Source organism: Natator depressus, chromosome 24 (genome assembly GCF_965152275.1).
Source record: "Natator depressus isolate rNatDep1 chromosome 24, rNatDep2.hap1, whole genome shotgun sequence".
Taxonomy (NCBI): Eukaryota; Metazoa; Chordata; order Testudines; family Cheloniidae; genus Natator; species Natator depressus.
This window is the reverse complement of record NC_134257.1, coordinates 15,679,341-15,706,148: the sequence shown is the minus strand read 5'-3', so window position 1 is coordinate 15,706,148 and position 26,808 is coordinate 15,679,341. Positions and strand designations below refer to the sequence as shown.

The 26,808-nt window shown below is 58.9% G+C and overlaps 1 protein-coding gene across 3 annotated transcripts; it reads left to right on the top strand.

Annotated features, from left to right (window-relative positions):
* Positions 1 to 4,001: 4,001 nt before the first annotated feature.
* LOC141977050 (myelin-associated glycoprotein-like) lies at positions 4,002 to 25,910 on the top strand. 3 transcript variants are annotated; one of them, XM_074938277.1, is made up of 12 exons: positions 4,002 to 4,158; positions 9,960 to 10,027; positions 13,644 to 13,718; positions 15,866 to 16,234; positions 16,670 to 16,966; positions 17,337 to 17,594; positions 18,069 to 18,329; positions 18,934 to 19,221; positions 19,540 to 19,636; positions 20,760 to 20,859; positions 22,041 to 22,080; positions 23,165 to 23,305. In XM_074938277.1, the coding sequence occupies exons 3-11, from the start codon at positions 13,673 to 13,675 to the stop codon at positions 22,071 to 22,073; spliced, it is 1,749 nt and encodes a 582-aa protein (XP_074794378.1). In that variant the 5' UTR covers positions 4,002 to 4,158; positions 9,960 to 10,027; positions 13,644 to 13,672; the 3' UTR covers positions 22,074 to 22,080; positions 23,165 to 23,305. The 3 variants fall into 3 exon arrangements, with proteins under 3 accessions (XP_074794378.1, XP_074794375.1, XP_074794376.1); XM_074938274.1 differs by lacking the exon at positions 22,041 to 22,080 and having other exon boundaries at positions 23,165 to 25,910; XM_074938275.1 differs by lacking the exons at positions 4,002 to 4,158; positions 22,041 to 22,080 and adding an exon at positions 9,339 to 9,496 and having other exon boundaries at positions 23,165 to 25,910.
* Positions 25,911 to 26,808: the final 898 nt, after the last annotated feature.

Sequence of the window (26,808 nt, the reverse complement as noted above, 5' to 3'; positions counted from 1 at the left end):
CCAGGTAGGCACCCCACCTGGCCAGTAGGGGTCACTGTTCCCATAGACTTACCAGCCTCTCCTTGCTCAGCATGATGGTGTGGGGTTGTTTGCAGTCAGCTCCCTGCCTCAGTTCCTCTCCATAGGCCAGTTATCAGCTGCGTAGCCCACTATGCGCTGGATCAAAGCAATGGACCCATCTACCCCAGTATCCCTCCTCGCCATGCTACCCCAGGGCAAGAGGTCCAGTTAGCCCAGGCCTTGGGTAAGGAGCAGAACTAGGGGTAGAACCCAGGAGTCCTGGCTCCCAGCTGCCCTCCCCATGGGTCTATCCACTCAACCCCACTCTTCTCACAGATCTGGGGCTAAAGTCCAGGAGTCCTGACTCACCGCCTTCCCGGCTCCCACCACTAGACCCCACTCCCTTCCCAGAGCTTTGGACAGATCCCAGGAGTCCTGACTCCTCCCCTCCCCCCACTCTCTCCCATGTCCTGCTGCCTTGTGTTTACAAGGGGAGAAGGAGGAGAATGGCTGCAGGTATCCAGATGGGTCCGGCCACCACACTCTGGGGTGAGTTAATTACCCACCCCGCTGCCCGGAACAATTAGCCAATTCTCTGCTCCCAACTGCGAGGGGTCGGTGGCCGGTGATCCTGTTCCTTGCTGCCTTTGTCTGCGCGATGAATCAGTCACACTGCTCCGCAGGATCGCCGTGACTCATGGGCGCTCACAAGCACGGCCTTTGTGCGCCCGTCCAGCGGGATGGGACGCTCCGTGACTGCCACCAGCTTCCTCACCCCGCGCCAGGGGCCAGCCAACCGAGGGGGTCTTCAGATACGGCCACTTCTCTGACTGCCTGAATCCAGCCCTGGGCGGGCCCCGGGAACGTGCGTGCGTGAATCAAGAGCGGAGCTTTGCACTGGGCACCTGCAGGGCGTGGCACCTCAAACGTTTGGGAGACGTGTGCCAGGACGCAGCGGGGATGGGCTCTCCGGGGCCGCAGCTGGCTTAACCACGCTAGAGGTCAAACAAACCACGAAGGAAGGTTTCTGGGCCTCTGGCCTGGTGGCTGCCACACAAGAAATGGATGAAGTTCATCTCGAAATCCTTGGCTTCACGCTGGACCAGGCGTGGAGGTGGGTGGCTCCGAGGCTCAGGGGAATGCAGAGCAGATCTTAGGAGAGGGGACTGACTGAAAGAGGTTGGCTGGCTTAGCCCACCAAATGTTTCGAGGGTAAACAGCAGAAAGGGGGAAGAGCTATTGAATTGACATCTAGAAATCAGATTGACCCGGTGTGAGTTAGTGAGGTCAAGCCCTTTTCTTTTTGCAAATACAGACTAACAGGGCTATTACTCTGAAATGTGGACGCAGCTAGGTCAGTGGTGAAATTCTTCCGTCCATCTAGCTACCACCTCTCCGAAAGGGGGGTTAATGACAGGGACTAGCACGCACACTATCCTGCTGGCTGCCACATAGCACTTGCCCTGGTCTCTGGCGCACGCAGGCGGATTTAAAACGCAGGCAAGCAGAGGGTTAGCAGCTGGTATATGCTGCACTAGGGCACGCTGGGTCAGGCACGTGTTGCATCGGTGCGGGCAGGCTGGGTTCAGCTTGCTGCCTGCCCAATCTGGCAGCAGGTGATTCGTGCCTCAGTTTCCACTTCAGCTCCGGGGCCAGCCGCAGATGTGTGTCAGCAAGCTGCAATGTGATGAGACTGGCCCCCTCCCTGACTGTCTTTTTTTTGTTCTGTGTTTGTACAGCGCCTAGCGCAACTGGCCCCTGGGCCATGAATGGAGGGCCTAGGCACTACCATAATATACCTAATAAATTGCACTATTAATGTACAGCAGGGAGTTTTGGTCCCTGACTGGGGTGCCTACATGCTACCATAATACACCTAATGAATAGCACCAGTAATATACGATGCTGAGCTCCATGGGGTTTTGGTCCCTAACTGGGGCGCCTACATGCTACTGTAATGCACTAATAATGTACACCACCTAGCACAATGGAGCTGTGGGCCATGCCTAAGGCTGCTTACTGCTCCTGTAATGCACCTAATAAATGATAACGTACAGCTCCTAGCACAGTGGGGTTGTGGTCCAGGACTGGTGCTCTCAGGCATGACGACAGTACAAATAATCACAACAACAGTGACATAATGGTCCTTCAGTGATCTCCTTCTGATGGGGCAGCTCCATCTCTGGAGATCTCTGTATGATCCTCAGTGAACCTCTTCAGTGATGACTATTCCTTTCGATCCATCCAGGATCGAAAGGAATAGTCCTTCCACGAGCGTCCTTCCTCGTCCTTCCATGAGTGTCTTCTGCCACTGACGGCCCCTTCTGGACACGGAGATTCAAAACAACAAAGCTCTCGAGCCGTTGAACACAAGTTGTCAACATCACAGCTCCAGATATACAAAGTAAACCCCCCGAAATCAAACGGTGATAATCTCGCAAGCTGCCGTTTTCTTACTTTGCCTGTCGGTAAGTTTGGACTTTTGTCGGTGGGAATCATTTTTCGTCAGTGTGTGTGTAGCGTCACGAACCCTCCTGGGTTGCCCTGGAGCCTCCAGGAATGAAAGAGTAACCTTTAATGAAAGAGTATGTCGCATGATGAAACTCCAGGAATACGTCCAACCAAAACTGGCAACCCCATTGCGTGTGTATGGTGAAATCGACATCTACCGGTAAAAAGCTAATCCTCCCAAGCCTATATATATACATAGTGTAGCAACAGTGGTGAGTAAAATTGCCAAGGACACTGTTCCTTCATGGAAATCTTCCTTCCAAAGGATGCTTGTCCTTGGTCAGCAGGACACCTGGTTCAAACACCCTGCATGGGAGATCTCGGTTTTAGATCCGGCTATGCTGCCCCATTGGGTATAATCTAACACAACGATTCCTCGAACGCTTCTTATGCCACGGCAGGTCTGTCTGATTCTTTCAGGTCCCTTTTCCAGGGCGTTGCTTTGTTCACTCAAACAACACTGGCATAGTAGCACATAACACGCAGGCTATGGGGGCTCTTCACTCAGCTGCGCAGCTAGCCCAATCAATCAATCAATCAATCAATCAATCAATCAATCAATCAGTCACCTACCCACCTTCCTGCATCCCCCCCCCACCCCTGGCTCAGTCCTTCCTAGAAAACACCTGATACATCTCAGCTGGGTCTAATCAATTGCACGCGGCGCTGGCTGGCCCCGGGACCTGTGGCTCCTAAAGGATCAGCCTCTACACCGGGCCCACGTTTTGTGAAGTTTTGCCCATCTTTATGGAGCCCACCAGTGGCGTCGTGGGCCCAGCTGCGCCTGCAGCGTCCGAGTCCCCCCGGCAGCGTGGCAGGGTTGGCCTTTGAGCATCGATGAGCCGTGCAGGGGGCTGGCTGGGCGCGGATTGCTCGCTGGCCTTTCGCCGCCGATCCCTGGGGCGAATCCAGCCTCTGCTGAGAGCCCCCCCCCCCCGTAACTCGCTGGCCGAGGCCTCAGCCCCAGATCCCAGCCAGACACATCTGCCCCGGGGAAAGGGCTGATGGTTGTGGATGCAGAGCTCCCCATTCCCAGCCCCATCCCAGACAGGAAAGGCCCCCTGCCCCATTTCCTGCCCCCCTGAGCCAGCCAGTCCCCGCCCTGGGGCCAAATTGGAGCTGGTGCCCCCTAGAGGGAAAAGCCCCTGTGCCCCATTCCCCCCAAGCCATGCCCTGGAACTGGATGGGAGCTGAGGAACATTTGCTTGGGGGCTGTTTTGGGGGGGGGCTGGGGGCTGTATTTTAGTGTGTGTGTGTCTATTGGGGCTCTGGAGGGCGTGGGGGGGCTCTATGTGTGTGGAGGGGGGAGCTCCTCCTGCCTATCTTCCTCCCCCCACCCCAGATTCTGGCCCCAGCCCCCTTGACTCCCAGATCCCACCCCAACTCCCTTTTCCTTCCTCCCCCCGTCCCCGCCGCTCCTCCCATCAGTACAGAAGCCCTGCCCCACATCTGGCCCCGAACTCCCCTACAAAGGGAGCCATTGTGCTGGGTGCCTGCTCTGTCACTTCCTCATCGTGCCCATCTGGCTCTGGGGAGCCGGCCATTGAGGCTGGCAGACGCTGGTACCCATCCCAGGGACATAAACCCTTCCCAGGTCTCGGCTGGACCCCGGAGATCGGACGCTTGGAGACACCCTGTGGATTCCGGGTAGGTGTCTCCAAGAGACAAGGGGGCTTCAGGGCAGCATTAGAGGCTGGTGACAGGAGAACCGGGGGGTGGCCACGCTTATGCTTCTGGGCATGGGTGGGAGCCCGGCTGGCAGGGTCAGGAACCAATGTAGCACAATTAAGGATCTTAAAGGGAGGGGCTAATGCTTCTCTTTTATGAGGCTGATGGATAGTTGCTGCACTGGGTTCTATCCCCTGCTCTGGGAGGGGAGTTGGGTCTAGTGGTTAGAGCTGGGGGAGGGCTGGGAGCCAGGAGTCCTGGGTTCTGTTAGCCTCAGTTTCCCTTTCAGTGTAACAGCAGTGACTTCCCAGCCAGGAACTCTGGAGTTTCAGCCCAGCTGCCTTTAACCAAGAGATGCCAAGTTCTGGCCCCATGTTACCCCAAAGCCCTGGCTTCTCTCCCGAGCAAATCAGACTCGCGGATCTTAGGCGACAGACTCAGGAGCAGGGAGGAAGGATGGGCCAGTGGTCAGGGCTCCAGCCTAGTACTTCGGTGACCCCCTGTTCAGTTCCTAGTGCTGCCCCCAGACTCCCCACTGGAAGTTAGGTACCTGGTTGCTCTGTGCCTCAATTCCCCAGGTGCCGTGGCCCAAAGGTGACTGCATCTTAGTGCTGGGTGAGCCATCCCTTTGCAGTGTTATGTGTGGCTGTTCCCCAGCTGTCCCAACCCAGAGGTGGCTGTATCTCAGAGCCAGGCAAGGGGTCACTTTGATTCTAACAACTCCATTGGGTGCTGACTCTGCCTTAGTTAAGGTTGCACCAGAATCTGCATTTTAAACGGTGTGGGCTGTGCATTAGCTCTGGGGCTGCAAAGACTTGTGAGTTTGAGGGCTGTGTGGTTGGTTTGTTATTGTAGGGTCTCTCCTGCGCACTGGGGCTGTGCAATCCGGTTTGTTATTGTAGGGTCTCCATGCACGGCGTTGGTGCAGTTTGGTTTGTTATTGTAGGGTCTCTCCTGAGAGCAGAACCTGGTTAGTTATTGTCGAATGGTTCCCTGGTGCTTTAGTAACAGGGAGAGCCAGGGCTCCTGGCACAGGTATGTCTGAGACCCCTGTGTGGACGGGACAACGGGACGCGTGAGAGCGAGTCCCCTTCACACATCACAGAGAATCACAACACGACACCAGGCTGGGTACCTGCCTCACCTGGCAGGGGACAGATCTCATCCAGCAGGGGGCAGTGCTCAGACACACCCAGCTCTGCTGGTGCCCCTCACTCCTGACCCGCAGCCCCTGCTAGCCCAACCCTGGGCTCCACCTTGCCCCCCAGCTCTGCTGGTGCCCCTCGCTCCCGACCCGCAGCCCCCTTGCCCCGGCCATGTGACACCAGCAGATTGCACAGCCCAGCCCCAGACAAACAGCTTTGTTATTGGAGGGGCGCTGCGTGGCGCTGTCAGGCTGTGCCATTCGGGGGCTGCCACCACCTGCTGTGACGAGCCGCATGGAGCCGGGTGCTCGAGAACCAGCCCTCGAGGGGCAAAGGGAGTGGGGCCCCAGAGAGAAATGTGTTCTGCCCGCTGCTCCCAACACGAGACCCCGCTCCCCTCCCCGAGCCGGGGACAGAACCCAGGAGTCCTGGCGCCCAGTCCCTGTCCCCCCCACTCTAACCACTAGACCCCACTTGCCTTCCAGAGCCAGGGACAGAACCCAGGAGTCCTGGCGCCCAGGCCCTCCTGCTCTAACCATGAGACCCCACTCCTCTCCCAGAGCCGGGGACAGAACCCAGGAGTCCTGGTTCTGAGCCCCCCCCCCCTGCTGTAACCACTAGACCCCGCTCCTCTCCCAGAGCTGGGGATAGAACCCAGGAGTCCTGGCGCCCAACCCTCCCTGCTCTAACCACGAGACCCGGCTCCTCTCCCAGAGCCGGGGATGGAACCCAGGAGTCCTGGTTCCGAGCCCCCCCTGCTCTAACCACTAGACCCCGCTCCCCTCCTAGTGCTCTCAGTCCCAGTGCTACGGCTGTGATTTTTCCAAAGTTACCTGCCATGCAGTCTGGGCCTTTACCTACCAGTGGGAGCCAGGACTCCTGGGTCCAGTCCCAGGCTCCAGGAGGGGAGTGGAGGGCTAGAGAGACAGATGCCGCAGTGGAGGGGTAGACAGAGGAATGATTCACATGTATCATTGTATCCCCTGAGTAGGGCGGTCTCCTCACACTCACTGTCCTGGCTGTATCGGCCCCTGGCAGCAGGGGGCACTGCCAAGGCCTTGAGAGCCAGGCCCCCGAATCCTTTCCCCCACCCATGAGCGAGCAGCCCCGAAGCTGTGGGGCAGGAGCACAGCTGCTGCTGGGAGGGGGAATCGTTCACACACACACACACACACCCCGGTGCAGAGCAGCTGGGAGACCACGTGAGGGGCTGGGGAACCCCGGAGACAGACACACGCTGGAGGCAGGTCCACACGTGCGCACACTGCGCAGACAGGCTGTTGATTGAAAGCAGCATCCCAGGGCGAGTGCCCACAACGGCTCCCCCAGATTCACCCCTGGCCTCGATGCAGCACCCCGGGCTGGGGGTGAAGTTGCCCCGTGCGCTTGTGAGGCCGAGCTGGCTTTGAACCAGGAACCTGCCTGTGGAACGCACGAACACCGACTAACGAAGCAGCAGCCAGGCTGTGATGCACTAGAGATGGTGCTAAAGGGACGTGCTCCATTAGCCGGCAGCAGTAGCAGGGTTGTTATCCTCTAGGTGGCATAAAGGAGTCGCTCCATTAGCTGGCAGCAGCAGTAGGCTTTTATCCTCAGTGTGGGCCAGGTCACCAGAGGGGGCTTGGACTTGCACTTAGCTGATGTGTTGCATTTTAACGGCCCTGCCCTGTCTCGTGTCAGTACAACCCCCACCCCGAGGGGGACCCAGGCACTCAGTCCATCAGCAGCTCCCTCGGCCTGGGGGAGGTCGGCAGTTTGACGGATCAGCCGATGCCTGTCGGTGTCACCATCCGGGGTCATAGCCCAGCTGCCACGGATACCAGGGTCATCCCTCCATCCCTCCATATACATGCCCTCCCTCCCTCCATATGCACATACATACCCTCCCTCCCTCCCTCCACCCATATACACATACACACCCTCCATTCATCCCTCCCTCCCTCCATCCATCCATCCATCCCCTCCTTTGCTTCCCTATCCATCCATCCATCCCTCTATCCATCCAGCTACATGCCCTCCCTCCCTCCATCCCCTCCTTTGCTTCCCCATCCATCCATCCATCCATCCATCCATGCCCTCCCTCCATCCATCCCTCCCTCCATCCCCTCCTTTGCTTCCCCATCCATCCATATACACGCCCTCCCTCCATCCCCTCCTTTGCTTCCCCATCCCTCCCTACCTCCTTTTATTTTCCCATCCATCCATCCTATCTCTCTATCTGTCTAATCTCCTCCCACTTGGGCCTGGAGTGGGATTACTCCCCCCCCTTCCCCCAGGCTATTCCCCTGGCCCTAGGGGCTGTCAGGTTTCCTGTGGAAGCTGGCCCAGGGCTGGGTCCATCAGGCTGGCTCTGAGCCGGAGCTGGGAACTGGCCCTGGCAATGCCCGTCACATGGGTACAGGCAGACAGAATTTGTTCCTTAGCTGAAGTCAGCTGCGCTGGCTGCCATCTGCTCTGTGGAGCGAAGCGTCATCATCCTTATAATTATTAGGGGCTGTATCCTGCGGGCCCTGGCTCCCCGTGGCACCAGTTCAGTCAGGCAGAGCCCGGGGGGTGTAACTGGGAGCAGAATCAGCCTCGATGACTCAGAGATCAGGAGCGATTTTTGCAAAGAGCCTTGAAAATTCAATCCACCCACGTGGGAGATGCAGCAGCCTCTGGGGCTGGGCAGCTGGGGAACAGCCGCATAGGCAGGGGGATGGCTCGCCCAGTGCTGAGCTGCAGCCATTTCTGGGGTGGAGCTGGGGCAGCAGGGGAACATCTGCACAGCAACACGGTGCGGGGATGGCTTGCCCGGCGCTGAGATGCAGGACAGCTGGGGAACAGCCACACATAATACTGCATGGGGCAGGCCTCCCCCACAGCTGGGATGCAGCCACCTCTGGGCTGGGGCAGCTGGGGAACAGCCTCACAGTGACGCCACATGGGGTTCTCACTGCCAGGCAAGCTGAACCCGTGAGGCATTGCTGTGCGGCTGTTTCCCAGATTTACCCCTCCCCAGAAGTGGCTGCATCTCAGCACCAGGCAAACCCTCCCTGTCCTTACATTTCCAAGTGTTTGTGCTTTTTGTGAAGAGAAATGCTGTGAATTAGAGCCCAGGACTGGCACGGGTCCCATCAGCTGGAGCGATTCTGGGTGTGCCCAGCGTGTGCCCAGTGTGGGGGCATTACACAGGGCTCCTTTGTGCCCAGCTGTGTCTCCCCTGCGCGGGGAGGGAGGGAGCTGGGGAAGCGTAGGGGGGGAAATGTATTGGCAGCACACGGCGGGCATGCCAGGAATTCCTGCCCCTGGAATGAATCCACGGGGTGAGGGTGTCACGTGACCCTGGCCAGGGAAATTCGGGTCCTCAGTACAAACTGCCATGGGCTTGTATCTGCCAGGGATCGAACCCAGGAGTCCTGGCTCCCAGCCCCCCTGCTCTAGGGTGACCAGATGAAACGGACAAAATGTCAGGACACATGGGGGAAGCAAAAACAAAAAACAAACAAAAAAACCACCGGAGCGGCCAAAGCAGCACTATCGGGACAAATGGCGTCCCAACCGTGCATCGGTCGGGATGTGGGACAAAGAACTAAAAATCGGGACAGTCCCGATTTTATCGGGATGTCTGGTCACCCTACCCTGCTCTAACCACTAGACCCCACTCCCCTCCCAGGGGCAGGGATAGAACCCAGAAGTCCTGGCTCCCAGCGCCACCCTCCATTCACGCATGAGACTCCTCTTCTCCCAGAGCTGGGAGAGAACCCAGGAGTCCTGAGGACTCTGATCTCCTCTCAGGGGAAGATGCATGAATAAACTCAGAGCCGAACTATCCTTCCTCCGGCCCAGTGTGACCCGAGGGCCAGACCCGCTTGGGCCCTGTGGGGCCACCTCCCCACAGCCCCGGGAGGCAGAGAGCTGTGCCGGGAGTAGCAGCCAGCACGTGAAGCCAGCTCCCCCTCCCCCCGCTCCCGGTGGCAGGTCCCCCCCACGCACACGCTGAGCCGGAGGAATTTGTGTGTGGGCTCCGCTCACTCGCAGAAACGCAGAGCGACCGGCACCCTGGCTCGCCGGCTGCAGGAGGGGATGCCAGGCCAGCGGCTGGCCCAGGATGGGACACTTCCCCGCTGAGAGCCAGCGGTGGGATCCGTGAGGGGGAGGCTGGCGCCACATCGTGGGAGCTCTCTGCACTGGTATCCCCTGCTGCCCCAGCTCAGTCACCAGCTAGCCTGGGGTTCCCCTTTTCCCTGCCACCCCGGATCAATCCGTGGGCCTGCTAGCCCAGTGTCCTCCTTCCCCATTGCCAGGGATCAGATCTGGAGCCTCCCTAACTTGGTATCCCGCCCTGGGCCTGGTAGCCCAGTGTCCCCCTTCCCCACTGCCAGGAATCAGATCTGGAGCCTCCCTAACTTGGTATCCCGCCCTGGGCCTGGTAGCCCAGTGTCCCCCTTCCCCACTGCCAGGAATCAGATCTGAGGTCCCCCTAATCTGGTATCCCCCACTTCCTGCTGACCCAGATTAGAGCGTCTCTCTGGAAGGGCCAGTCCCAGCAGTGCAGAGGGGGGCGTTGTTCCAGCCACTGCCTCGGACCTGGGACTCTCTGATCACTCTGGGGTCCATCTGTGGCTCTGACCCCACCAGTCCCTTCGGTTACAGGTGCCGGGATTTTGCCAACTTCATGTCGGAGTCGCCGAGGGGTTAGACAGCCCGGAGGACACTGAAAGGTATGAGAATGCGGAGCGTCGCCGTGTGCCAGAGTGGGCTCAGGTGGCTTAGAGCAGGCAGGGCTGGGAGCCAGGATGCCTGGGTTCTATCCCCGGCTTTGGCAAGGGAGTGGGGTCTAGTGGTTAGAGCAGGGGGGCTGGGAACCAGGACTCCTGGGTTCTGTCCCTGGCTTTGAGAGGGGAGTGGGGTCTAGTGGTTAGAGCAGGGGGGCTGGGAGTCCAGACTCTGGGTGATTAATGAGCCTCGTAGCTCTGGTGACATTTTCCCTCGGGAGGTACAAAGGCCTTTGTCTCTCATATGGGGAGAAGTCGCCTGTTTATCTCCCTGGGACCCATGTGGGCAAGCGGGGTGGGGTTGTGCTAGTCACTACTGATCAAAAGAACCAGGAGTCCTGGTGCCTACCCCCACCCCTGCTCTAACCACGAGACCCCGCTCCCCTCCCGGAGCCGGAACCCAGGTGTCCTGCCCTCCCCCCCCCCCCCACGGTCTCCTGATAAGCTCTCTTAGTGTGTGTAACCCAAGCTGGTGCCAATCACCAGCCATGGATGGCAGCCGTGCCCACGACCGGGAGGCCGAGCCCTGCGTTGCCTGGCTACCCCCTCGCCTAGGCCTGCTGCCCCTGGCTTTTCTCCCCAGCTAAGTGTGAGCAGCAGGGGTGTGTGTGTCACAGCTTGGATGGGAGACCCTCGCCCCCCAGGGGACGGGACTGGTGGGAGGAGTGTTGGATGGGCACAGAGCCAGGCGAGGGCTTGTGGGGAGCTAGAGCTGGGGCTGGTCTGGGGCTTGGGAGGGGTCCGAGGTTGAGGACCAGAGGGGTTCAGGGAATTTAGGGGGGCAGATGGAGGGCCAGTGGATTTGGGGGGGCAGAGGGCAGGATTTGGAAATGGGGCCACAGGGGGCATGAGGGGTTGAAGTGATTCGGGGGGAAAAAGGGGGATTGCTCATGGCTTCAGGGGAAATGAGGGTCAGGATTTTTTGGGGGGTGAGCAGCTAGAGGTGTTGGGGGCCAGATCAGGAGAGCTGTTCTGGGGAGGATCAGGAATGAGTGGGGTGGGGCGGAGCTGTGGGGGAAGGATCAGGAGGGTGGAGGCCTCCCCCGAAGGGTTACGGGGCCGCCCTACAGCAGGACGGGGCTGGCTCCACGGCCCGTGGGGCTCACGCCAGGGCTGGGCCATGGCAACCAGCCTGTGCCAGGGAGCTGGGGGTTGGGGAGCAGCAGAAGCACGGAAATGGGGCCTGATGCGGGCAAGGGGCTGGAGCCATCTTGCCCGGCAGCCATCTTGCCTCTGACCTGCAAAGGCCTGGGTAGACTTTGCCCCATAAGCCTCTCATTAAGGTTGCCAACTTTCTAATCACCTAAAACCAAACACCCCTGCCCCGCCCCTTCTCTGAGGCCCCGCCCCTGCTCCGCCCCTTCTAAGAGGCCTCACCCCCCCACTCCATCCCCCCTCCCGCTGTCGCTCGCTCTCCCCCACCCTCTTTGGGCTGGGGCAGGGGGTTGGGATGCAGGAGGGGGTGAGGGCTCCGGCTTGGGATGCAGGCTCCGGGGTGGGGCCAGAAATGAGGGGTTCAGGGTACAGGAGGGGGCTCCAGGCTGGGGCAGGGAGTTGGGTGCAGGAGGGGGCTCCGGGCTGGGGCAGGGGGTGGGGTGTGGAGGGGGGTGCGGAGTGCAGGCTCCGGGAGCTCAGGGCTGGGGCAGGGGTGCGGGGCTAAGGCAGGCTCCAGGCCTGAGTGGGGTTGGCCTCTCCGCACAGGTCTCTCATCCCCTTCTCCCCATGTCGTGGTGCTACTCAAGGCCTAGGCCTGAGTTGGGTTGGCCCCACAGACCTCTCTACCCCCTCCCCTAGGACCTGGTTGCTACTCAGAGTCTAGGGTTGGCTCCATAGACCCCTTTCCTCCTTCCCCCCCATGCCATGGGGCTACTCAAGGTCTAGGCCTAGGGAGCCCTGGGTAGAGTTGGCCCTAGCCACCCCTTCCAGGCCCCGTGTCATGGTGACCACTCAAGGCCTGGGCCCTCAAGGCCCACCAGGGTCGGGGGGCCCAACCCATGGCCGTTGTGTCTATCAGGGCTGCTCCATCGCTAGCTCCCCACGGTGCCCCCCCCCCGCAGCTCTGCTGGCCCATCGGAGTCACCTCCTTGGAACCGGCCAGCCCGGGAGTTGTGCTGTCTCATAAGGGAGTGTCTGTGTCCTCGGGGGGACTGTCTTTGAGGTTAAGGCGGGATGGCTGGGAGCCAGGACTCCTGGGTTCTCCCTCCAGGTCTGAGAGGGGAGTGGGGGCTAAGGCGGGAGGGGCTGGGAACCAGGACTCCTGGGTTCTCCCTCCAGCTCTGAGAGGGGAGTGGGGGCTAAGACGGGAGGGGCTGGGAGCCAGGACTCCTGGGTTCTCCCCCCAGCTCTGAGAGGGGAGTGGGGGCTAAGGCGGGAGGGGCTGGGAGCCAGGACTCCTGGGTTCTCCCCCCAGCTCTGAGAGGGGAGTGGGGGCTAAGGTGGGAGGGGCTGGGAGCCAGGACTCCTGGGTTCTCCCCCCAGCTCTGAGAGGGGAGTGGGGGCTAAGGCGGGAGGGGCTGGGAACCAGGACTCCTGGGTTCTCCCCCCAGCTCTGAGAGGGGAGTGGGGGCTAAGGCGGGAGGGGCTGGGAACCAGGACTCCTGGGCTCTCCCCCCAGCTCTGAGAGGGGAGTGGGGGCTAAGGGGGGAGGGGCTGGGAACCAGGACTCCTGGGTTCTCCCCCCAGCTCTGAGAGGGGAGTGGGGGCCAAGGTGGGAGGGGCTGGGAGCCAGGACTCCTGGGTTCTCTCCCTGGCTCTGCTACTAGTGTGCTGTGTGTGAATGTGGCGAGGCCCCACTGCCATCTTGTGGCCACTGTGAGAACAGCAGCGACTGCTCGGTTCCCATGTTTCCTTGGGTGGGGTTGAGGTTGCGTTTCTCTCCCCCCCCACTCCCCCTCCACCCCCTCCACGCCCTGGGCCAGGGATCTCCCTGCCCTGCTGGACTCACAGCTGAGAGCCTGTGGGGCAACATCTCCCTGGGCCTGGTGTTAAATCTCCTGAGTGTCCGGGAATGATCCCAGGAGTCCTGGTTCCCAACACCCCCCCCACTCTAACCACTAGACCCCACTTCCTTCCCCTTGTTGGGAAGTGATTTCCCAACCTCAGAGACTCCCTCCCCCACTCCTGCACTGGGGGAACTGTCCCCTGAGATCCACCCTGAAAGTTTCTCTCCAGTTAATTTCATCCTTACTTCTGTAGGGGAAGGGTCTGATTGCAGAGGGTGGGGCATGGGAGTGGAAGCCAGGACTCCTGGGTTCTATCCCCAGCATGGCCCTTAGGGGGCATCACAGCAGTTGCTGCTTGCAATGAATGACCTCTAGTTTTGGTGCCCGTGTGCCCTGGTCTCTCCCCAAGAAACTCGCCGGCTGTTTGTTCGAAGGCCCCAGCGCCTCCTGTTGGGAGGGATGAATCTGCTCTGTTGGGGTGCATGCTGCCCCCTGCTGGATGGGATCAGACCCACCGTGTGCACATAGTGGGCTGTCCTGGGTCGGGTCACATTTGCCCTGGGGGTGAGATGGGGAAACACCAACCACACTTCATCTAAGCCCCTCTTCTCTCTCCCCAGTTGACACAACGTCGCTGCCCCCTGAGAAGATGAAGGCTGCTGGCACTCTGCTCACCTTCGGGATCCTATTTGGAGGTACCGAGGAGACCCCAAGGGAGCAATCCATAGCCCCATTTCCTGTCTTTTACAGCCCTGTCTCCAGAGAGTGGGTTTGAACCTGGGGCTCTCGGGAGCGAGCAGCCAGAGCTGTTGCTCACTGAGCCAAAGGGGAGTAGGTGGCGTGTACACCTCAGTGCATGAACTGTCCACTCGCCCTGTGTCATCACACAGACTTAGCCAAGCGGCGGGATGGTGCATCTGATTGGTTTTCCAGCCCCGCCAATCAGCTCACCGTCGGCGGTTCAAATTTTCCTGGCGCGTGAACTGAGTTTGTTGGACCTTGGTCTAGCTCTTTTGTACCCCTGGACTGAGGGCTGGGTGGTCCCAGGAGAACAAGCTACCCAGTCCCTGCTGGGGGGGGGTGTCCTCCAAGGCGGGGGGCTGCGGGTGTGTGTTTTGGGGAGCTCTCCACATTGTGGGGGAAAAGAGGGATGCTCTCCATGAGATATTCCCTCCCCTACCCCAGCAGCCAGGCTCCCACAATGAGAGCTTGGGCAGTAGGATCCGGGTTCGAACTGGGCACTGAAAGCGGGTGGTTGGGTCAGCAGGGAAACTGAGGCATGGGAAGAGTTCCAAGGTCAGGTGTGTATTCATTCAGGTCTAACATTCCCAGCATGGGAAAAGCCCTGAACTAGCTCCACCGGAACTAGCTCTGACGGAAGAGGGTTCCCAAAGGCCTCGGGTTTGGGCTGTGCTCACAGGATAGCTCGGGGGGGATAGCTCAGTGGTTTGAGCATTGGCCTGCTAAACTCAGGGTTGTGAGCTCAATCCTTGAGGGGGCCATTTAGGGATCTGGGGCAAAAATTGGGGATTGGTCCTGCTTTGAGCAGGGGGTTGGACTAGATGACCTCCTGAGGTCCCTTCCAACCCTGCTATTCTATGATTCTATGATTGGGGACCCTGCTGGGGGGAACATACAGGCAGCCCTGCTTGGTGTCCTCGCTGGAACAGGATCTGTTGGGGCGACTCAAAGAGGAGGCCGTGAGGGTCAGAACTATAATTTTATGTCAGTTGAATTGTACTTGTTGCTGGGGTGGCGTTTAGATACGGTGCCACCAGGTGTCTGAGAAATAACTAGAGAGAGATGAAAGCAGGGATGGCTGGATGGTGGGTTGGATGAATGGATGATTGGATGGGTGGGTAGGGGGATGGATGGTTAGAAGGTAGGTTGGTTGAGTGGATGATTAAATGAACAAATGGTTGGTTCAGATGGTTGAGTGGGTAGGTGGATGGATAAATGGTGGATTGTTTGGATGGATAGATGGACAGAAGGATGGATGAATGGATGGTTAAATGATTGGGTGGATGGACCGTTGGCTGGCTGGGTGGGTAGATGGATAAATGGTTCATTGGATGGATGTGTGGATAAATGTTTTGTGGGAGGGAGGGAGGGATGGATAGATAGGTAGAGGGAGGGAGCGATGGATGGATATAAATGGATGAATAGAGAGGGATGGATAGATAGAGTGGGATGAATGGATGGATGGATAGGTGGAGAGATGGATGGATGGATGGATAGAGAGGGATGGATGGATAGGTGGAGAGATGGATGGATGGATAGAGAGGGATGGAGAGGTGGATGGATGGATGGATAGGTGGAGAGAGGGATGGATGGAAACGGATGGAGGGATGGATGGATAGAGAGGGATGGAGAGATGGATGGATGGATAGAGAGGGATGGAGAGATGGATGGATGGATGGATAGGTGGAGAGAGGGATGGATGGAAACGGATGGAGGGATGGATGGATAGAGAGGGATGGAGAGATGGATGGATGGATAGAGAGGGATGGAGAGATGGATGGATGGATGGATAGGTGGAGAGAGGGATGGATGGATAGGTGGAGGGAGGGAGGAATGGATGGATGCATAGGTGGAGAGAGGGATGGATGGAAACGGATGGAGGGATGGATGGATAGAGAGGGATGGATGGATAGAGAGGGATGGACAGACGCGTAACAAACCAGGGCCCAGCGGGGTTTGGCAGCTGGGCAGAGAAGAGGGCAGTGGGGAAATCGACGGGAAGGAGACCGGACCATGGCAGGAGAGGTTGGGGGCAAAGAGGACGGGCGTGTGGGTTCCTGGCCCCACTGCCCAGCTCCTGTTGCTCCCATCTGCCCGCCAGGCACCCTGGGTGGGCCGTGGAGCGCGTGGATGCCCCAGACCATTGTGGCCTTCGAGGGCACATGTGTGGCCATCCCGTGCCGCTTCGACTACCCGGACGAGCTGCGCCCCTCGGCCGTGCACGGCATCTGGTACTTCAACAGCCCCTACCCCCGCAACTACCCGCCCGTGGTGTACAAGTCGCGCACCAGCATCGTTCACGAGAGCTTCCAGGGCCGCACCCGCCTGCTGGGCGACCTCCAGGCCCGCAACTGCACCCTGCAGCTCGGCCGCCTCAGCCCCGAGCTGGCGGGGAAGTACTTCTTCCGCGGGGACCTGGGCGGCTACAACCAGTACACCTACTCGGAGCACAGCACCCTGGAGATCATCAGTGAGTGGGGGGCGCTGGGCCAGGCCCCTTGGACGGCTGAATCGGGGAATGAGACACGGGGCCTTTCCCCTCTAGGGGGCGCCGGCTGCCATCCAGCTTCAGGGCACGGGACTGGCTGGCTCGGGGGGGGTGGGGGGTGGAAATGGGGCACGGGGCCCTTGACCCTCTAGGGGCTCAATTAATAGTGATGAGAGAGCCCCCCCCAGTGAATCCTGCACCCTGTGCCATGGAGCTCAGCACCCCCCTACTGTTGCATCAGGGCGCATTTGGGTCTCTTCTTGCCTCTGGAAGGGGAGTGGGGTCTCTTGGTTAGAGCCGGGGAGGTGGGGACTGGGAGCAGGACTCCTGGGTTCTCTCTATGGCTCTGGGAGGGGAGTGGGGTCCAGTGGGTTGGAGCCCGAGTCTTTGGCTTTACCCAGCCTCTTCCCTCGCCAGACAAACCCACCATTGTGCCCCCGGCTGCGGTGGTGGTGGGGACGGAGGCGGAGCTGCGGTGCGTGGTGCCGGATAACTGCCCCACCATGAAGCCCGTGGTGAGCTGGCTGCACCACGAGGTGCTGGAGGAGCAGGCTGTCTTCGGCCAGCTGGAGGAGGAGAGCGGCACCTGGAGCCAGGTGTCCCTGCTCAAGTTCCGGCCCTCGCGGGAGAACGACGGGCACGAGCTGGGCTGCCAGGTCACCTACCCCAACACCACCTTCCTCTTCGAGGCCTTTGCCACCCTGGACGTCAAGTGTGAGTCCCCAGAACTGCCCCCCGGCCAGCCTGCTGGGTTCTGGCCCTGGTGCCGGGAGGGGAGTGGGGGCTAGTGCTTAGAGCAGGAGGAGTTAATCTGCGGGTTAACCCTGCTGGCGCCCAGTGACAGGGAGTCCCATTGGTTAACCCCACTAATACCTGGTAGCGTGGCCTTAACACCCAGTGGCAGGGAGTCCCGCAAGTTATCCCCGCTGACCTCCAGTGGCAGGGAGTCCCATGGGTTAACCCCACTAATACTTGGTAGCATGGCCTTAACACCCAGTGGCAGGGAGTCCCGCAAGTTATCCCCGCTGACTTCCAGTGGCAGGGAGTCCCACAGGCTAAGGACACTCTGCCTCTCCCACCGCAGACGTGCCCCGGATCCTGCAGGTGAACTCGTCCCTGGAGATCACAGAGGGCTCGCACGTGGTGCTGGCGTGCGTGGTGGACAGCAACCCCCTGGCCTTGCTGGCGTGGTTCAAGGAGGAGGCCGTGCTGCGGGAGGAGCCATCCACCAACCTGACGCTGGAGCTGGACAACGTCACTCACGCGCACGACGGGATCTACACCTGTGTGGCCGAGAACGTGTATGGGCGGGTGAACCGCTCCCTGGCCCTCACCATCATGTGTGAGTGCCTGGAGGGGAGGGGAGTGGGGTCTAGTGGTCAGAGCGGAGCGGGGGAAGGGCTGGGAGCCTGGACTCCTGGGTTCTATCCTGGCTCTGGGAGGGGAATGGGGATTGAGATCTAGTGGTTAGAGCGGGGATGGTGCGGGGGCTGCTCCTGGGTTCTATTCCCCAGCGGTGGGAGAAGTGGGTCCTAGTGGCTAGAGCGGGGGTGGGGGGTGGGAGCCAGGACTCCTAGCTCTGGGAGGGGAGTGGGCCTAGTGGTTAGAGTGCGGGGGGGAGGGGGGGCTAGGAGCCAGGACTCCTGGGTTCTGTCCTGGCTCTGAGAGGGGAGTGGGCCTAGTGGTTAGAGTGCAGGGTGGGGGGGGGCTAGAAGCCAGGACTCCTGGGTTCTGTCCTGGCTCTGAGAGGGGAGTGGGGCACTTTGCTTATAGTTCTGGCTCTGTGGGTCAGTGAACGCGTGCCCTTCCCTCGCAGACGCCCCGCGGAAGCCGTCGGTGAACTCCTCGGTGGTGGCAGTGGAAGGGGAGCCGGTGACTATCCTGTGCACCACCGAGAGCAACCCGGAGCCCATCATCACTATCTTCAAGGAGAAGCAGATCGTGGCCACGGTGGTCTACGAGAGCGAGCTGCTGCTGGAGATCCCCGCCGTGACCCACGAGGACGACGGGGAGTACTGGTGTGTGGCGGAGAATCAGTACGGCCAGCGCGGCTCTGCCTTCAACCTCACCGTGGAGTGTGAGTCACCCATGCCCGGTGGCAGAGGGTGTCAGGGCTTTCCCCCCTCTATCCTCCCCCCCCACCCAGAGGTGGCTGCCCCTGAGCACCAGACGAGCTGCCCCTGGGCAGCGTTATGTGTGACTGTTCCCCAGCTGCCCCACCCCAGATGAGGCTGCATCTCAGCCAGCTCTGGCGCAGGCCATCCTTGCGCAGTGTTATGTGTGGCTGTTCCCCAGCTGCCCTGCCCCAGAGCTGGCTGCATTTCAGCGCCAGCCTAGCTGTTTCCGTGCAATGTTATGTGCTGCTGTTCCCCAGATATCCCGCCCCAGACGAGGCTGCATCTCAGGTAGCTCTGGTGCAGGCCATCCCCATGCAGTGTTGTGTGGCCGTTCCCAAAGTGCCCCTCCCCATAGCTGGCTGCATCTCAGTGCCAGGCGAGCTGTCCCCATGTAGCGTCGCTGTGCGGCTGTTCCCCAGTTGCCCCAGCCCAGATGAGGCTGCATCTCAGGCAGCTCTGGGGCAGGCCATCCTTGTGCAGCGTTATGTGTGGCTGTTCCCCAGGCGCCCCACCCCAGAGCTGGCTGCATCTCGTCGATGCTGATGCTGTGTCTCTCCTCCGCAGTCGCTCCCATAATCCTCGTGGAGTCGAAGTGCACGGCGGCCCGGGACACGGTGCAGTGTGTCTGCGCCGTGCTGGCCAATCCGGAGCCCGTGATCTCCTTCGAGCTGCCCACCCGGAACGTGACGGTCAACGAGACTGACCAGGAGTTCGTCTATTCCCAGAAGATGGGCTACACGGTCACCAGCATCCTGACGCTGCGCGGGGAGCCGGACTCGCAGCTCTTCATTGTCTGCTCCGCCCGCAACCTGTACGGCACCAAGAACCAGCAGCTCCAGTTCCACCACTCCAGTGAGTGTCCACCCGTACAGCGCCCCCTGCTGGGAGAGGCCGGGGCTAGGGTAGCCAGGAACTCCCCCCATGGCCAGTGCTCCTGCCCCACTCCCCACAGCGCCCCCTGCTGGGAGAGGCCGGGTCTAGGGTAGCCAGGAACTCCCCCCACAGCCAGTGCTCCTGCCCCACTCCCCACAGTGCCCTCTGCTGGGAGTGGCCAGGGCTGGGGTAGCTGCGAGCTCCCTCCATGGCCAGCACTCCCCTGCCCCCCGCTCCCCACAGCGCCCCCCGCTGGGCAAGGCCAGGACTAACCCCCAGCCCGCATGCTGCTTTCAGACAATCTGATGTGGGCGAAGGTGGGGCCGGTGGGCGCCGTGGTGGCCTTTGCGATTCTCATCGCCGCCGTGTGTTACGTGAGTCAGACGCGGAAAAAGTAAGTCCGGAGCCCCCCAGGGCTCAGCTGCACTAACAAACGGGGCGTCCCGGGAGCAGGGGGACGCCGGGGCCTGAATCCAGGCCGGAGCCAGACGGGATCGCAGACCGTCCTCTTGCCAGTACGAGGCAGAACTGCCCTTAAAGGGAGAGCAGCTGTTCTGAGCGTCAGTCGATTGAAATCCTTCCTGGACCAACCCTGGGCCTAACTGCCATCACCAGGCGGATCTTCCGATCCAGTTGGGTTTTCAAATGAGGGGCGCTCTGACTGGGGCGGGCGGCGAACGGCCTCGCACCAAAATAAGTGTCGTTCCCCGCAATCGTTGTAAACGCGTCTCCGTCGTTGATTTTCGACGGAAAGGGCGATTTTGGCAGGGGAAGGCCACCATTTTTTGTCTCTCCAAATAAAGGCAGAATAACAATTAACACACACGATGGCTCTTCGCTTAAAACTAAGGAGCATTTTTGTAGGAGAAGGATACACATTTGTACCCAGATCAGTAACAGACAATCACTGGTTAAATGGCATTTTTAATGACTCACGAACGGCATAATTCACGAAGCACCAATGTTAATCCGTGTTCGGTAATTAGCAGTCACCTATTGACCAGTCTGGGGCATTAGCCATGAATTGATCCTAATCAAAGATGGTTGGTGGGTAATTAATGATTGATAATTCATTAGCAACTATCAGTCACTGATACCTCAGGAGCAAACTGCTACCTTTGGATTATTAAGATCATTATTAAATTATGTCGTTAATGCAGATGCAGTTACGCCATGCAGATTGTTAATTGAGTAATGAGATACGGGGGAGCTCTGAGGGGTCGCCCAGCGACAGGGCATTGCCCCTCACTGTGTTGGTCGCCCAGTAACAGAGAATCCCCCCTCCCACTGTGGGGGTCGCCCATTGACAGAAAATCTCCCCCCCACACACACACACTGTGGGGGTCACCCAGTGACAGAGAATCTCCCCCCCGCCCCACTGTGGGGGTCACCCAGCGACAGAATCTCCCCCCCACACACACACTGTGGGAGTCACCCAGTGACAGAGAATCTCCCCCACGCCCCACTCTGGGGGTCGCCCAGCGACAGAGGTGTCTGTGTCTTCTCTCTCTCCCCAGGAAAAACGTGAACGAAAACTCCAGCTTCGTGCAGCTGGAGCACCCGCCCATGGCGTACAGCGGCGAGTACCGGCCCCCGGGGGCCCTGGACAAATCTGAGGTGGGACGATGGGATTGGCATGGCAGGGAGAACATGGAGGTGGACAGAGTGCTGTGTGTGTGGGTAGGGAGGGGTGCCTGGGGGGGCATTAATGGATGGATGGAGGGGTATCTATAGGGGTGGATAGGTGGAGGGGTGTGTATGGGGGTGGAGAGAGGGAGGGAGGGAGGGGTGTATATGGGGTGGATAAGTGGAGGGGTGTGTACGCGGATGAATGGGTGGATGGAGGGATGGATGGATGGAGGGGTGTGTATAGGGGTGGATGGAGGGAGGGAGGGAGAGAGTGTGTATAAGGGTGGATAAGTGGAGAGGTGTGGATGGGGATGGAGGGAGGGAGGGAGGGTTGTGTATAGGGGTGGATGGATGGAGGGAGGGGTGTGTATGGGGGTGGATGGATGGATGGCGGGAATGTGGATAAAGGAAGAGGTGTGGATGGGGATGGAGGGAGGGAGGGGGGGTGTATATAGGAGTGGATGCAGGGTGTGTGTGTATGGGGGTGGGTGGATGGATGGATGAAGGGATGTATATAGGGGTGGAGGGATGGATGGAGGGGTGTGTATGGGGTGGATGGATGGAGGAAGGGGTGTATATAGGGGTGGATAAGTGGAGTGGGGTGGATGGGGATGTATAGTTTAGATAAAGTTGATCCCTCTATGTTGTCAGTCACTATTTAGTGTCCATAACCGGAGAGGAAACCTAGCCCAGACTGGCTGGCTCAGGGGGGTGGGGAATGGGACACGGGGGCCTTTCCCCTCTCAGGGAACTAGATCAGTTCCTGGAGGACGGGTCCATCAATGGGCTATTAGCCAGGATGGGCAGGGATGGTGTCCCTGGCCTCTGTTTGCCAGAAGCTGGGAATGGGCGATGGGCTGGATCACTGGATGGTGACCTGTTCTGTTCACTCCCTCTGGGGCGCCTGGCACTGGCCACGGCCGGACGACCGGACACAGGGCTAGATGGACCTTTGGTCTGACCCAGCCTGGCCGTTCTTATGTTCCTATGATCCAGCCCCAGGCTGGAGCATGGGGGTGGGGGAAGGGATTCTTCCATCCCTTTGCATCCCAGACCCAGTCCGTAAAGCTGCAGCTTCGGAGGTGCTCCCCAGAGGCATCCTCCATATGGGGCAGCAGCAAGGGGTCGTCCCCCCAGGTACACAGTGACTGCTCTTCCTTCTCCGCTAGTCTAAGGAGATCTGCTCCCTGGAGAGCCACTGACCCCCGGGTAAGTCTGGATTCCCCAGTCTGTGTCACCCCCCACCAGTGTGCGTCACACCTCGGCTCGGACACGGGGACCCCCTCTGCACCCCACAGTCATGCAGCGGAGTGGCTGGGCAGGGAATGGGACACAGGGCCTTTCCCCTAGGGGGCGCTGGCTCCGATGTGGCCCGAGAGCCGGGGACTGTTGGGCTCATGGTGGTGGGGAATAGGGCACGGGGCCTTTTCCCTCTAGGGGTCACTGGTTCTGGTTTCTATCCTGTTGCTTGGGTAGCTCTCACAGGTCAGCTGTGGGGCAGGGCATGGGGGTCTTCCTGGAATACTGGCAGCCCCTTGTCCTGGCAGCAAGGTCCCTTGCAACGTTGTGGTGTTTTCCTTTCCCTCTCTGCTTGTTTCGTGGTCTCGTCTCTTTGTGGCGTAAAATCTTAACAGACAGCCCCCCACCCCCACATGGGACAGTCCTTGCACCCCGGCACCCCTTGCCCAGGAGAGCCCTGGTTAGGAATGCATCCTTTGGAAAGGATCCTGCAGCTATTAGTTCCCCAGGTTAATGCCAATAAAGTCCCACGGGCTAATCCCAGTAAGATCAAGTGGCAGTGAGTTTTCTAGGTAAACTACGGTATTATTGGACCAGCTAACCCCAATGGTATCCTCCTGAAGCAAATCTAACATGTTGAGCCCCTAGTATCCAGTGGCAGGGAGTCTCAATGGTTAACCCCACTAAAACCCAGTGGCAGGGTGTCCTGTGAGTTAATCCTATAATATCCAGTGGCAGGGAGCCCCAATTGTTAATTCCATAATACCCAGTAGGTGGGACTCCTGTGGGTTAATATCCAGTGTCAGGGATACACAGCTAATCCTATCATATCCAGGCTCTGGGAGTCTCACAGATAAGCCTATAATTTTCACCAGCAGGGTGTCCCACAGGTTTATCCTATAATATACATTGGCAAGGAATCCCACAGGTTAACCCTGTAATATCCAGTGGCAGGGAGTCCTGCAGGCTAACACTGTACTCTCCAGTGTCAGGGAGTCCCACAGGTGAACACGCCAATCGTACCCAGGCTGACGCTGCTCTGCTTCCCCCGCAGTATGAGCGGCGCCTGGCCTCCGACAAACACCTCCTGAACAAGCCCGAGGGCTCCCAGGACCTGAACGTGGACTATGCCAACATCGACTTCACCAAACTGGCCACCAAGGACAGCTACACCCTGACGGAGGAGCTGGCGGAGTATGCGGAGATCCGCGTCAAGTGAGCGCCCCCCGCCTCCCCCCAGTGACACACCTTCTGCCATGGAAATCTCGCCCGCCGGAAACAGGACCTGTCTGTGCCCCCAAATCACCAGGCATGCCGCCCTCCCGGAAACCCCGCCTACCGGGATCAACCCCCTGCAGAGTGCAGGTCCTGCCACGCCCACTAAGGGCAGGACACGCCCCCTGCCATGGAAACCCAACCCACTGCAATCAGGACCTCGGACTGAACGCAGGTGGGACTGGGACTGTCTCTCGCTGTGTGTCTGCGCAGCGCCTGGCACAATGTGGCTCCGATCTCAGCTGGGGCAGGGACTATCTCTTGTTGTGTGTCTGGGCAGCGCCTCATACCCTGATGGGGGCCCTTTCTTTGATAGCCTTATGGCTGGTTATGTGGGTCTGGCCCTGCACTGGGACCCAGGAGACCTGGGGTTTAAATCCCATCTGTGCTACAGACTTTGTGCTACCTTGAGGTATGTCCTAACCTCTCTGCGTGCCTCAGTTTCCCCACAATCTCTTAATTTCCCCTGTGCACAATGTGGCTCATAATTCCCTCCCAGTCCGGGGCTTTTGTGAGGCTAAATTTGGAACCGTTTGGGAGGCTCAACCAAAGCCCTGTTGAATCATTAACTACCCCGTTGAGCTATCTCTCTAGGAGCCATGCAAGTACCTGCCTAGATAGCCCAGGTGGACCCTGTACGAAACGGGCCCGGCTCCTGCCTAAACCCATCCAGTCCTTGTTCTAATTCCCCCAATCTGTCTTTCCACGTGCGGAAGGAACAACATGGTTTTTCTTCTGCGTAAAGACTTGTCTGTGGTATAAATCTGCTGAGACCAGCACACCCATCCCCAGCCAGGAAGGGGAAGACACTATACTGGGATAAAGCCCTGTCCTACAGGGCTAACTGCCTCCACAGCTGTACTGGTATAGACAGGGATTGTGCTGGTGGTCTACCTAGATCAGTAGAAAATCACACGTCTAATTGACATAGTTATTCCGGGGGGAAATCTCTGGGTGGCTCAGATGTAAATCAGGAGTCCAAAAAAATCTCGCAGCTGTAATCTTTGTTTCCCACTGGGATAAACAGGTGCTCATGTTCTGGGTCCGATCCCCTGGAATTCTATGATCCATCGGCACCAGCCATCCTGGGGGGAAATTTAAAACAAATCGTCATTTATTTTTGGTGTCATTTTTTTAACCGATATTTGCCTGATGATAGACAACGAAATAAATAAAAAGCCCAGACTAACAACGTCGAAACTCTCTAACCAGCGCTTAATTCTGCCCAGAAACCTCCCCCTAACCTTGTTAACCCTTCCAGGCACCCGGATCGAGGCTCTATTTATTGATTAGCTGGATGTGACGTGATTAGATGTCAAATCAAACACAGCACTTGAGGCACTGGTATAGTAATAGCAAGGCCACTTCACAGAGCTCTGGCAGGTAGAGGAACCATGCAAATGGCGTTGACATGAGGGCAGGGTGGAAAGGATCCAGGGACCTCGCGAGGCAGCCAGCTGCCCATACTGACGCAGAACCAAGTAGCCCCAGACCATCCCTGTCAGGCTTTTCTTGAACCTGGTCTTAAAACCCTCCACTGACGGGGATCCTACAACCTCCCTTGGAAGCAGAGTCCAGAGCTGAACACCCCCAGAGAGTTAGGAAGTTTTTTCCTAATACCTGACCTCAATCTCCCCTGCCCAGAACATGGTCTGAAGACTGTTCTCAGGTCTGCCCTCAGCCTCCTCTTCTCTAAACAGGCCTAGTTATTTTACTCTTTCCTCAACGGTCAAGTTTTCTAAACCTCTGATCCTTTCTGCTGCTCTCCCCAGGAGCAGCGGAAGCTGTCTAAAAGTGGGGGGGCCACCAGTGCCTGAACCATGGGCCTGCCCCATCCCCCTGAGGCCCTGCCCCTTCTCTCCTTCTCCCTGCCCCCACCCTGCCCCTTCCCCTGAGGCCCTGCTCCCACCGCCCCTGTTCCCCTCAAGACCTCTCCCCTCGCTTCCCTCCCCCCACTCATCGCTGACCCTTACGGCCTGTAGAAAGTGATGGGTCCATGGCCCCATGGACCCCGCCCCCGTTCTGTAACTCCTGGCTCTCCCCCGGACTCTCCATTCAGGCCACCCCTTTCTGAACGGACAGCGCCCCAAACCAAACATGGTTCTCCAGCTTCGGCCTCCCCAGAGCAGGCCAATTCCCGCCCGTGTTGTACGTCCGACACTCCTGTTTCTACCGCTCAGAACGACGTCAATTTGGAAATAAAAAAGCTGAAATGGAAACAAAAAGTTTCCATTGACCCCAAAAAGAAATCCCCTCCCCACCCCCGCAATTTTCACTTTGCAGGAAATTTTGCCGTTTTCTTCGGATTCAGAGCCCTTCTTTTGTTTGAAAACACAGAATCCCTCCCCCGCCACCAAAGCCAAAATGTAAATTCCAATCGGCTTTCATTTCCTCCCCTCTCGCTTGGCTTTCTGCTCCCAGCGCTGGGAAAAGAGCCGCGGCCTAACCCAGAACACCGCCTCCGTCGATTTACACTAAGTCGTGTGGACAATTCCCGTTCTTGGCTTCTATGTAAATAGGGAAGACTATAAAAAATAATTGAAGCCAGGATTAGCGCAGTAACTTTGTAGTATCGTGTGTGCGCGTGTGTACGTGTGTTACAGGACACAATTGTGCCACGGGCTTAGGCAGCCCTGCTCCCAGGTAGAATTAGGCTAGCGAACATATCAGGAGAGCTGGATTAATTCCACGACTATGTCGGTTTCGTTGTGTATCGTCGTTCCGTGAGGTGCCAACTGTTTAATGACTTTAACCCAGCAGACTTTGTATTCCGAAGGAAATAAAATGTATTTTACAAATCCACATGGTGTCTAGCGTTGTGTTCCCTTTCGGGGGGTCTTCCCAATGCCACAGCATGGCGCTAGGGGGCGCTGTGCTGCCGGGGGCAGGGTGAGGGCGCTGTCCCCTGGCAGTCAGAGCTGGCCCTGATGCCCCAGCGTAGCACTAGGGGGCGCTGTGCTGCAGGGAGCGGGGTGGAGGTGCTCTCCCCTGACAAGGCTGGCCCCGATGCCTCAGGGCAGCAATAGGGGGCGCTGTGCTGCAGAGGGGCAGGGTGGGGGCTCTCCCATGGCAGTAAGGGCTGGCCCCGATGCCCCAGTGTGAATCAAACCAAGCAAGGGCTTGAATCTGGGTCTCCCACAGCACCAGGGAGGGGGGTGCCTTGGTCCAGGTCTAGCAGCACCTCTCTGGGGAGGGGATTTTGGGGAGCAGAGGCTGTTTAACCCACCCCACAAAGGCAAAGCGAGCTCCGATGGCTGGGGGATGAAGCCAGACAAATCCAGACTCGACATAAGGGGCAGGTTCTTCCCAAGGAGAGGACTTGACCCTCGCAACAACTACCCCAGGGAGGGGGCAGGTTCTCCAAACCTTTGAGTCCTTCCATGGCGATCGGGTGTCTCACTTAGCCGCACTCTACCTCAGCCC